The sequence below is a fragment of the Copidosoma floridanum genome, unplaced genomic scaffold (assembly GCF_036245765.1).
Source record: "Copidosoma floridanum isolate Cflo_tuat_1 unplaced genomic scaffold, Cflo_Japanese_pri ptg000011l, whole genome shotgun sequence".
NCBI classification, from domain to species: domain Eukaryota; kingdom Metazoa; phylum Arthropoda; class Insecta; order Hymenoptera; family Encyrtidae; genus Copidosoma; species Copidosoma floridanum.
In genome coordinates this window covers 9384078-9396324 of record NW_028321888.1, presented here as the reverse complement: position 1 = coordinate 9396324, position 12247 = coordinate 9384078, and the positions used below count along the sequence as shown (strand labels likewise).

Here is a 12247-nt window from a genome sequence, read left to right as displayed (position 1 = left end):
TAAATAAACTAAGGGGTAAATGGCATATTTACTAATTTATTTTACATACGAATAATTTATCTGACGAACTACGCAATTTTACAGGGCCTAGTGAATTAAAATACCATTTATAAAAATTTGGTGTTACTATTGTTTTAAACAATAAAAAAGTATCGTTTTGCTAAAGTTACAATATGCATTCGATTATACGCCTCTATAGCTTCTGTTTAAACGGGAAAAAGGGGGCTAAATTGGCATTATTGATTTGTATAAAATTCAAAATTTTTTAATTTTTACGACGACTTTCATAGAATTATGGTTTGTGACTTCTTTTGACGTCATTCAATTTTTTAAGTTCTTAATAATAACTTTGACATTTGACTTCTAACGTAATTGTATATTTTAGTTCATGACAAGTTTTGCTTAAACGGAAAGGATTGACAGTAAAGTGATTGATGTGTTGTACCCCATGAATAAAAATTGGCTATTTTTTAAATTCTCCTATAAACTTTGATTAACTGAAACTTTTTATCAAAAGTAAAAATAAATTTTCTACAGTTTATTAGTTTAGTCTAAAGGTAAACGCACTCAAAATAAAAGTGTCTACTACGCATCTGAATAGCTAAGTGAAGATTTGCTTGCTGTTACAAAGATAAACAAATTATTTTGCTTTAAAACTGTCCATATAAAGCGTAACAGGATAACTCTACCTATTTAGCTATTTAGATTTTTACTATTTAAAAAAAACTTATAATCAAAGTATTGGAAAACATTGAATACTTATGAATAAATGTGAATTGACTCCTATATTTTTAACAAAATTTTCAGATGTACAACTGAGGTCTCTTTCATTGAAAATTGTTAAAATATCGCTCTATCTGACATCATTCATAATCATTTCGATGTATGCGGGCTGTTTTACCAGCTTTGCGACAGTATCGATACCCACGATCCCATTCAATGATACGGCTGGTCTCCTCAAAGACGGAACTTATGAATTGATTGCTACAAAAGGATTCAACCTTTCAAAATATTTATTGGTAATTTTTAAACCTTTACTGATTATAAACGATTTACCAAATATAAGACAACTTATTTCATAAAATTTTTTAAGGACTCGAATGATGATGTTCGTAAAAACTTGAGCTTGTTTGTAAGGAAAGACGGTAATTTGCCAATAAACGCTACAGAAGGATTACATCAGGTACTTATTTTATGCATATAATTGTCTAATGAATGTTTAAAAAATATTAATGAAAGCATTTTCGATTATGCTAATGAGCAAAAAGATTCTTTTCTACTGTTTATTTTCAAATGTTTTGGTTGTTTTGTACGGTAGATAAAACTGTGTAACCAATTAACATATTTAGCCCAGCCCCGTTGTACAATAATCAAGTTTGGCCTTAATGTAATAGAGTTTGATATTGAAATCATTTTAGAATAAAGTTACAAACAATATGTTGGGTAACGCTAACTCAGTTTCGCACGGAAAATTTGGAGGAATTAAAAAATGCAAAATTATCATAAATTAGGTGTTTTTGGACATATTTTGACAAATGTGTTAATATTTAAAGCTGTAGAAAAAAATGTAGCAAAAGATATTTTCTTATCGATCAATTACCTTCATTATAAAACTCACTAGCAGCCCCCCATTTCGGCTTCGCCCGAGACTTACTAAATAAAACACCGTAGTGTGTTGACATGTAATGTGAAACATTTTCAGTTAAAAATTTTACACATATTCCTGATACATCTCAGAACAAAAGTCTTTTGATTGAAAACATATTTTTTGGGAATCCATATAGTTTATTTGGTCAAATAATAAGGTGTAAAAATTCAAAAAAATAATTATGCTGAAAAGTACCGTGCGTTCCTTATGTTATAAAATAATCGGTGGCCATAAGAAGCCATTGATTTACAGTTTCTTCCGTGTAATTCACGAAAACGGCTATTTTTTAAAGCTGTTAAGATTTTAAGCCCCCAAAAAATTCATATTAAAAAAAAAATAAGCACTCCGGGAGTGCAGGCAGAAGTGAAAACTTGAACTTATGGCGCGTTGGGCACTTTTTTGGGTGAGCATTTTTAAGTGTACTCGTGACATGAGAAATTGTACATAAAAAAATCAAGTTTATCAAAGCAATGTGGGCACTTTTTTAATGGACATGAAGTATAATAATATAGAAACTACATTCAAAGAAAGTGGTTTTATTTAAATAAGTAAATATTAGTAAATAGTAAATACAAAATTTCTGTAACTGTTGGTAAAACAGGAAGTCGTCTCCGTAGCCGAAGAAAGAGACAGCTGATATATACCTATGCGTATACTAATAGTATTGTACACTATTGTAAATATATATGTACCCCACGTGTTTCTCATTTTTTAGATAATCTTATTTAATATTGTGTTGCATTTGTTTATGTACTTATCATCTATGTAACAAAATTAACCAAATAAAATAATAATTTACTTACGTGATGACGAGCAGCAGTTGTAATAATGTATACAAAATATAGTAACACTATAGTATACGAAAGCACTACAACAACTTTTTTATTAATTCTATTAACACTTTAGATTTGTTTTTTTTTTAACACAATACCATAGCAGCAACACAAGTCAAATGAAATATTTAAACAAATAAATTTTCCGTTTAATATTCATTTATAAAATAAATATAAAAAACTCTCAATCTCGTCTGTCGCGAGGGCACGAACGAATGCCCATGCAAAGACTGCTTATCAGCGTTGGTCTGAGCATTATTTCACGCTTACAGTTCATGCTTGATCGCACATAGCGCCGCTGACTGAATCCCACCGAAAACTACTTCGCGCGAGAATTCGAATTCAAAATCGTATGATTTTTTCAACAGACAGTAGGCGCGGAAATTTTAATTCGAAAGAATTCTTGGTATACTATTTATGTATGTAAACGTACAACATTATCCAATATTTTTAGGCATTAATTAGCCAATACATACAAAGATTTCTTTCGAATTTAAATTTCCATGCCTACTGTCTGCTGAAAAAATCATACGATTTTGAATTTGAATTCTCGCGCCAAGTAGTTTGCAGTGAGATCCAGGCAGCGGCGCTATGTGTAATCAAGCAAGAACTGTGAGCGTGGAAAAATGCTCAGACCAATGCTGCTGCGTATAGCATGCAGTGCTCTCGTATACCTATACACTCTGAGTATACATACAGGTATGTAATCTCGTCTGTCGCGAGAGCACGAACGAATGCCCATGCAAAGAGCGCGTACAGTATACATATATTATAAGAATACACGCGTAGTATATCTGTGTAAAATCTCATCTGTCGCGAGAACGACTGAAAATGCTCACCCACAAAAGTGCCTAACGCGCCATAAGAAGTTTTCACTTTAAAATTTTTTTCCTCATATCTCACAACTTTATTACCAGAGCAACAAAGTCCTGGACCTTAAACCCTACATTTTTTATTGCCACAAAAACACAAATACATTTTCTACTCATTAAAAAATCTTAAGTAAGATCTTTAAAGATCTCAGAGATTGCTGTGAGGGTACAATGATAAGCTGATCTCTCACGTAATGGACTATTTAATTGTCGATTTCGACGCTGCTGTGTTAATCTCGATAAATTTTCTGCGTCAGTTTCTTGACACCTAAGTAAAATTGTATTTATTTGATACACTTGACGTTTTTCTTCCAATTCACCCTCTTGCGACTTTTGGCATGCTTAAAATTTTTGTGACCCCTAGAAGCTGTTTTCTGTCAACTTTGTTAAGTTCTAATATATTTGTTGGCAAGGTAGACGTCTGATGGCCCTCAAAAAGACCGGTGAGCTTCTTAAGTTAACTCTTTCTTGACTGCAGTTAACAGCAATTGTGACTGCCTGGATACCTCAGGGTGATCTTCTCTGTCTTGCTGTTGAAGAACCAGACTGATTGGGATAAAAATTACAAAGTCCGAAGCTTTGGGGCTTGTTGTAGTGCTCTTTCCCAATGTCTTCCAGTATAACGTTGAAGACGTTGGTGTCTAAAGCACCTTTTTTATTCGCAGATTCAGTTGTTTCGGTGATCTTGGATAAGTAAATTGGTTAGTGATACTTGTCCAGTGGAGGCTGTCCCGTTGGCTCAAGTTTTATTTCCTTCATAGCTGTTATAGGTCTGCCTAACGCAGACCTTGGAGAGGATCAGTGATTCCTGGTCGAATGCTCAGAGTCGAGAGGGTAGTAAAGGGTCGTCGATCACCGGGTTTTCCAGCCTTGCGAAGAACAACTCCGCAGCTGACGTCTACTAGTGAATGGCTGACTTGGTTTAATAGTGCCCGGCTTTAGTTAATATAGTCTTTTAGTCAACGAATAGCTTCCGGAAATGGTAATAAAAATTTATTTGTTGGCAAGGTAGTTTACACTTAGGTGGATCCTAAAAAGAACCGATGAAATTGATGGTTTAATAAGGAATGTAAATACTTATAATGGCCCTAAAAAGCGCAAGTGGTAAAACTTCCAGGCTATTTTTTATTATTATTTCTGATGATGAAGAGCTGGCTACGGGTTGCTTAATTCTTACCCTGGAAATTTTGATGTACGGAGACTGTGATGGAGGGAGGTACGCCGCTGACCAAAGAATATCTCGTCTCGGGTCGTTCCCTGGATAACCAACCGCTTATCGTTAGACGGGAACATGTGGGTAAACGCGTTGGGGACGTGACGACCAAGAAGGTAGCCGTTGTGGATGAACTCGCCCCTTAGAGCTGTTTTCCCTTGCTTATATTTGTAGACACAAATTCTCTAACTGCACCAGGTGGGATGGTGGGACTGCCACACAACTATGAAGAGTTGGTGCAGATTGTGCTCTAGCTAGATATGTCTCCTAGTATTGTGGCAGAGACGGCATCGGTTGGAAGTAATTTTTTTTTTTTTTATCGCATTTGTCGAGATTCAGGGTAAATGGACATCTAGGTCCCTTCCCCTTTCGAGAAGAGTGTCGTCCGTAACCAGGATACCCAGCTGCAAGACTGTCATCAGCATTCTCTATACAGCTCGTTGAACTGCCGAAAAACGCACTAAAACACTTTAAAACGCATATAACATCTAAAACGCCAATATTATCCAACCCAACACACCTTCCAATAATTCCCAAGCCGGACGACTTCCTCTTAGACAACCTGAACCACGCTTTCACGCACGTGACTCTTTCTTCTTTCGACTTTACTCTCTCTCCCTCCCTCTCTCTCTCTCTCTCTCTCTCTCTTTCTCTCTTAGCGATTTCGACCTCCCGTTTACACTCATCACTCTTATTCTTAACAAGAAGGAAATTCACGCATGCCTCAATCACATATGCTTATCTACACGCCAGCCTTTTACCCTCATCCTCTACACAAAGCTTACACATGAACAATCTCTCTCCGGTGCCATAAACGAAGTGCCTCTCACGCACTTTCTTGCCAGCCGCTACCCTTACCTCACACAACGTTAATATATACCTTAAAATTTCATCGGTATTTCAGCCCCCCCTTTCCCCAACAAACAATCGCTCGGGTAGATACCTGAGTCATGTCCTGGCAGTGTCGCCCATTGCTCTCAAGCCTCTAGTGACTACACAGTCTTCAGCGAGGCTGAAAAATGCAGCCAAAATTATAATCTACTTTTGAACGGAAAAAACTCAAAAAATTGTTTAGTACGGAAATACAGGAATGAGAAAACCTTACTGCAGGCCAACATTATCTAAGCAGCCTTTCTTTAAATACTAAGCCTCAGTTCTTTAATTTATTGTACTTAACTTTAATAAGAAAGTAAAGTTTCAGAAAAGTCCTTTTTGCCAATGCTAGACAGATCAAGTTCACTTCGCACTTTTATAATATTTATACCTAAATAGCTTTTTGAACGTACGAATATCATTGGCTGATGAAACATCATGCTGTTTTACTTTACAATATATTTATATTTATTTTACTAAAAAAAAAATTTTTAACGTGTTTTTCCTACACGTTCCATATCATTACTAACGTCATCCACACTTTATGCTTCGTGTAAGCCATGGATTAAAACTGACGGTATACTTTTCTCTGTATGCAAAAAGTTATAATATTACTGACAATAGAAATATTTTTTAACTTTTGATGAAAGACTATTGAGTAATACACTATTCTCACCAAATGTTTTGTTTTTTGTTTAAAAATGCTTTAACCTCCAAATCCATAATTTGCTGCCTCTGCCATACATCCGCCTGTTACGTGTATTTAAATTAATAAATCAATTTCAAACTTGAATTTTTTTTAGCATATTTGTTTATCGTACCTGAGTTGGGAAACATATGTATTATTTTTTTATATGAATCATGTTTCAGGTTTGCAACGAAAAAGTAGTTTTCTTCATAACTGGCTTTATTGAAAAATCGACGACTCACATGTTTCCTTGCAAACTCTTAGCTTTTCCACATGGTGCATCCAATAAAGTAGCTATAAGTTTGAAAAAAGGAGATCCCCTTCTTAAATTCTTAAACCATCAGTAAGTATGTACTAACAAAAATTAAGTAATCAGAACTCATAAGAATAATTTTTTTCAGCATTCAAAAATATAGAGAAAATGGTATACTTTCCCGAGAAAAAAAATTAAATCCACCGAAAAAAAAATTTATAAAAGGAACTTAATCTACACAATTAGGTTTTACTGACGTCACCCCGTTGCTCGTATTATTGATTAGTGGATTTGTCTTAAGCTTAATCATATTCTTATTAGAAAAGTATTACAGGCGCTTATTATTGCATTTTGTAAAAAAGCCATGCAAAAAAATAAAAAAAATTAGGAAAACTAAGAAAACAAATACTTTATACAACAATGGCAAAAAGTTTTCAGTTTACTCTCGATACAGGAATGAGCAAACACGCCCTCCGTGGCCTAATACCCCATAAGAACAGCGTTGGCTGCGATGGTTAAAAGTACAAATTGTGTAAATAAGACATTAATTTGACGCATGTATCATTCATCGCAAAAAAAAGTGTGGCATTATTTTTAAAATGATTGTAATATTCCATATGATTAATCTGGTAAGAACATAGTAAATAAAAAGACAACTTTACTCAATTGAAAGAGAAAAGCTGAGAACCCAGAAGTTGTCTTATTGATATACGATAATCAAATATATTTCGATTTTAAGTGCAAAGAAAAAATAGTTGTGACACTTAGTGTGAATTTAAAAAAAAATAGTTATTTGTACTAGGAATGTGTAAGACTGTTTTATAATCATAGAATAAAAACAAAATTTTTAAGTATGAATCAGAGTTTTATTCATGACGATTCAGTTAGTATTTTTTAAATTGTGATACCTTGTTTTGATCCTCGAATTCCAAAGATTACATGAGCTCTCATAGCAAGGAAGGGTAATAAGATCAGTAATTTCTTAATATTATTATTCGACAAATATGTCATCAGCTTGTCTAAACTTATAGACAGCTCACAAAGATTTCCAACTATCATTTGTTAATTTTTTATTTTTAGCAATGAGCTCAGTACTACGAAGACTCCAACATATTTTACCTAGATTTGTAGATAAAGAAAGATTTTCAAATAAAATACAATTACTTAATTCTTTTGTTTTTCACATTTTTTATTTCTTTCACTTAGATATTAAATTATTATAAACTTTTGACACTTTTAACTGTCTATACTTCAACAGCTGGCTCATTCCTTGAAAAAAAACGAATATACAAGATGTCGTCGGAGCGGAATCCTGCCTCGACTCTATCCAAATCACACTGATCTGGAATTTCAACCGTCATAGTGACTTCGTTTGGTTGATTTTTTTTAGTACCATGAACTACTATCAATTTACCTCTGACCTAAACGATAAAAATATTGTTTTAATTGACAAGTATAGACAGTTGGATAAAGAATTTGACAAGAAATTTTCTGTTAACTACGACAAAACTATAAAACCACTTTATGTTATAATTAGATTATATACAAAAATAGTTTTGGGGCATAACCGTGCTGGCTTATTTTGTTATTAAACAAACAGTGAAAATTGATCAGATTTTCCTTTCTTATTTTACTTATAATTTTTTGGAGGCATTATATATTAAAATATATCTTAGTAAAATGTATTTTTTTAATTGATTGTCTCCTAAAGGATGCTGGTAAGATTGTCTAAGTCAATTCATCGCAAAATGATAGCGAAAAAGAGTGCAAAAAGTGCTATTTAAAATAAGAATATTACAGTTTTGTAGATCTTCCCCTTTATAGTAACATTTCTTGAAAATTTAGTTTTTCGTACTTTTCTAAGGGATCCTTAACCATGCTTAATGATTTTTATCTACGATTAAAAATGATATTACGAAACGATTAATTTTTTCAAAATTGATTTGCTGTTCCTTAAACTTATAGCAAAGCTAGATGAAAGTTTTAAGATGATTTTTTCCAAAGATACCAAGAACTGTAATGTTGAGGAAAGATATTAGTTATTAATTTGAATCTCAATTTTTTATAAAGTAAATTTGCAACACAATAAATTATCATAACTTTGACGCCTTGCATTTTATTGTGTGGCAACTAATTTTATTTGATGGAGTATATTTTAATGCGATTAAAAAAATTTTAATAACATATATCCAGCAATAATTATTATCAAATCAATTTTTAAAGTTACACAGTAAATAATTTTTAAATAAATTAACAGCATAAATCAATATAGAACAGAAGGTTGCATGCATTTAGTCATCGATGCATGCATAGAAATAATTAGATTTTCTCTTCCGCGTACGAAAATTTGAGGGTGCCTACCAATTACTTCATACTTCGTACTTATAGAAAGCCATTATTTAAGGGCTCTCTCTTGCGGTTTATCTTTTTTATGAGCCTTACTTTTTGTTACCACTCTGCAACTGCTTATTCTTAATATAATTTTAAAACAAAATGCTTGTATACGGAAGAAACAATGGGAAAAGAAATTAAATAAGTGGCTAAATTTGTGCAAAATACTTTATCTTGCATGTGAGACACAACCAATTTACAAGGCAGCGAAGAAAAAGTGTTATTTAAATAATAGGATTGAATTTTAATGTTATTTTGTTATTACATACAAATAAGTTTTCAAGAGTAGAGCACTGACAATGCTAGAAAAATTTTCTCCTTTGATAAAACGTATCCAAATTTCAACTATTAGCTTATACAGTCAACCCAAAACAACCAAGAAATAATGAGCCTATTGAAATTATAATAACGTGATTTAGTCAAAAAAATCGCTAATATAAACACATACGTACACTATTTTAGCCACACAGGTAACTTTTATACTAAATTAAAAATCGGTCTTATATTGAAAATAGACGATTTATAAGTGCAAACACTTTTTGCTCTGACGAAATTATAAGGCACAAATTAAAGTCATCCAAAAAAAAAAAAAAAAAAGATGTCTTGAAGTAAATATGAGGATGAGGACGTAATAGGAATAACTTGGAGAATAGGGCAGAAGACAGTCGAAATCGTTATCGGTAACATTAAAAATAATGATTTTGATAACTTTCCATACGCAGGCGTAACTCATATTAGTGGTAGCGACAATAAATATACTCCAATCCTAAAAAACGAGAAATGTAAAATACTGTTTGTTATTTGTACATGTATTATACATAATACGATAGACGTGCAGACACGTTTGTTTAAAGTGTATGTATTTACATAACAAATTTAAAAAAAAAAAGTAATGATTTATTATAACATGGATTTATAAAACTATATCAATTTTTTATTTAGCGAGAAGACACACAAATGCATAGCACATCAAAGTATTCAAGTATCATATTTTCTTTTTCTTAGGTATCATGAATTAATGTAACGATTGCTACCCCTTCTGAATAACAAGATATATCGTACATAATGAGTAAAATTTTTATAAGTTGAAAAAGAGTTTCCATTCTGAAAATCGTAATAAACACTCAATTGTTAATAAATACGGTTAAAAATACGTAATTGTAGTTACTTTTTTTAATTCATATACAAATATACCATATCAAGTGAGATTCGTTGCAACACTGTAAAATGAAAGACAGAGTTATAACAATTTATTGTGGAAACAAAATTTTCAATATTATCCTTAATCCTTATCATCCTAGTCGGTATTCTAAATCGAATCCATATTTAAAGTTTGCCATCGTAAGGTCTAGAGTAGCTAAATAAGTTTTTAATTTAATCGTCGTGTGACATCATTTTAAATATTGGACAAAAATTGTTGCCCGTCATCAAAGATTTCTATTAGTAGTATGTTATGAATTGAGAATTTTTGATAATTTTGTTAAAAAATGATAAAGTTAATCATGTTGCAAAGTTAAAGCTTTGGATGAAGATTTCTGCACTCTTCTTGCTCTATAACTAATCGAAAAAAAAAATTTATATAATCTTACTAGTACTGATGAATAAATTATCAAATAACGAACAAATTATCTTCGGCTATTTTTGCAATGCGATGATCCAAAACAAGTTATAAGTGAAATTCAAAGAAACGCTCCGTTCGACTTACATTGTTTGTCTTACAACAAAGAAAACTGGCACGATTACGTCCCAAAACCATTTTTCGATGTATTCCGATCATAGTAAGAAGTGATCCCAACAGTTTTTGTAGCAGTGCATGAATTTCTTTTTAAACATTATTTGAGGCTTCATTCATACTCGCCCAGTAGTTTTTTGATGAGATTTACTTTATGCCCATTAATTACACTTTATTACAAGAGTTTTGACAGTTAAACATTTTCTCTACTCCCAGAATATTAGGAAATCCTCATCGACTTTTTCTACTTTATTTGAGGATAACCCATGCAAAACATAATACTTTTAGAAAATAATAGAGGAGAAAGACAAAAAAAATTTTTTTGATACTTACAGTGACCCTCATTGTGTCCTTGTCAAATTCAGTGCAATCCAATTCCTTCTGGCAGACCTTTTTCTACAAAAACACAATTTCATTCAATTTAGAAAAAAAATCTTAGAAAAATTTAATTATGAAAATGCAATTGCCAAATACACATACTTTATCGCTGACACGTAAAGAGCAATAATCTTTGCTATGTTTCAGGTTTAACTGCCTCGACTCTTCAGTGGCGTTGCTGGAGTAGGTAATCAAATGAGAATCACGGCCACAAAAAGAGACACCATAATTGTGCCTTTCTGTATCATTTCGCATGAAGAGCTCCATTTCCTTTCTTTCCTCATCATCGGACATTTTCCTACAAATACTATTATGTAACTGCGTAGGTGCTAGATTAGAAAAGTCTCACGAGCAACTAACGAACAACGAAATGGTTTCCAGTATTTCTGCTGTACGTGTCGCGTTCATGACATCACTGTCGTTTATAACTGATACCTATTGATATCTTGCTGACTCAAAATTTCTGCGGATAACTTTATTAATGATACTTGCTAGTATGCGCTTAGGTAGGTGCTTTGTTGTAGAAAAATGTTTGATAAACTTTCTTTGAATCTGTTTTATACAACTATTTTTTGTAAAAAAAGGCTTAGATGACGTTACTCTACGTCATACCTTTCATAATTACTGTTGAAAGAGTTGCACTCGCAGAAAGAAATTACAGGAATTTTTACCGTAGAAGGAACGGTATTTCTGTGATAATTTGTCATTACGTAAATTTTTACTGTAAATGTTTCTGAATTTTTACCGTAGTTTACAGTAATTTTTATGGTAACTGTAAAATTTATCCAAAATTCACTATAATTTTTACTGTACGGCAACGGTAAAATTTCCCCTGAAAGAGTATATATAGCTATAGGCTGCAGGGTCACGTTGGCTGGAGGGGAAGGCCGAGCACCTGATCAGTTGTCTGCTAAAGCGCGGACTAACCTGCAAATTGTAGACCTGTGCGGATATTTGCATTAATAGAATTGGTACTTAACGCACTTAACGAATTGTTGGACACATGATGCAGTACTCCTTCGCTTATAGCCATTCATAAAAGATACCCGTACATTCATCTATCCGTTGATTTCGGTAATACAGATGTGACGTCTATCTCGCTCTTACATACAGGTTATATAGCCCACTACGGTAGACATCTGCTCAGCCCTTCCCTACAGCCCACGTGACCCTGCAGCCTATAGCTATATGCACTTTCAGGGGAAATTTTACCGTTGCCGTAGAGTAAAAATTATAGTAAATTTTGGATAAATTTTACAGTTACAATAAAAATTACTGTAAACTACCGTAGAAATTCATGAACATCTACAGTAAAAATTTACGTAATGACAAATTATCACAGGATTACCGTTGCTTTTACGGTAAA

At 32.7% G+C, this 12247-nt stretch overlaps 1 protein-coding gene across 1 annotated transcript; it reads right to left on the bottom strand.

Moving 5' to 3' along the window:
* Positions 1-7581: 7581 nt before the first annotated feature.
* On the bottom strand, positions 7582-11206 carry LOC149375171 (uncharacterized). Its single transcript, XM_089590074.1, has 3 exons — positions 10984-11206; positions 10837-10899; positions 7582-7801 (listed from the first exon to the last, which is right to left on the bottom strand). The coding sequence occupies exons 1-3, from the start codon at positions 11173-11175 to the stop codon at positions 7625-7627; spliced, it is 432 nt and encodes a 143-aa protein (XP_089446200.1). The 5' UTR covers positions 11176-11206; the 3' UTR covers positions 7582-7624.
* Positions 11207-12247: the final 1041 nt, after the last annotated feature.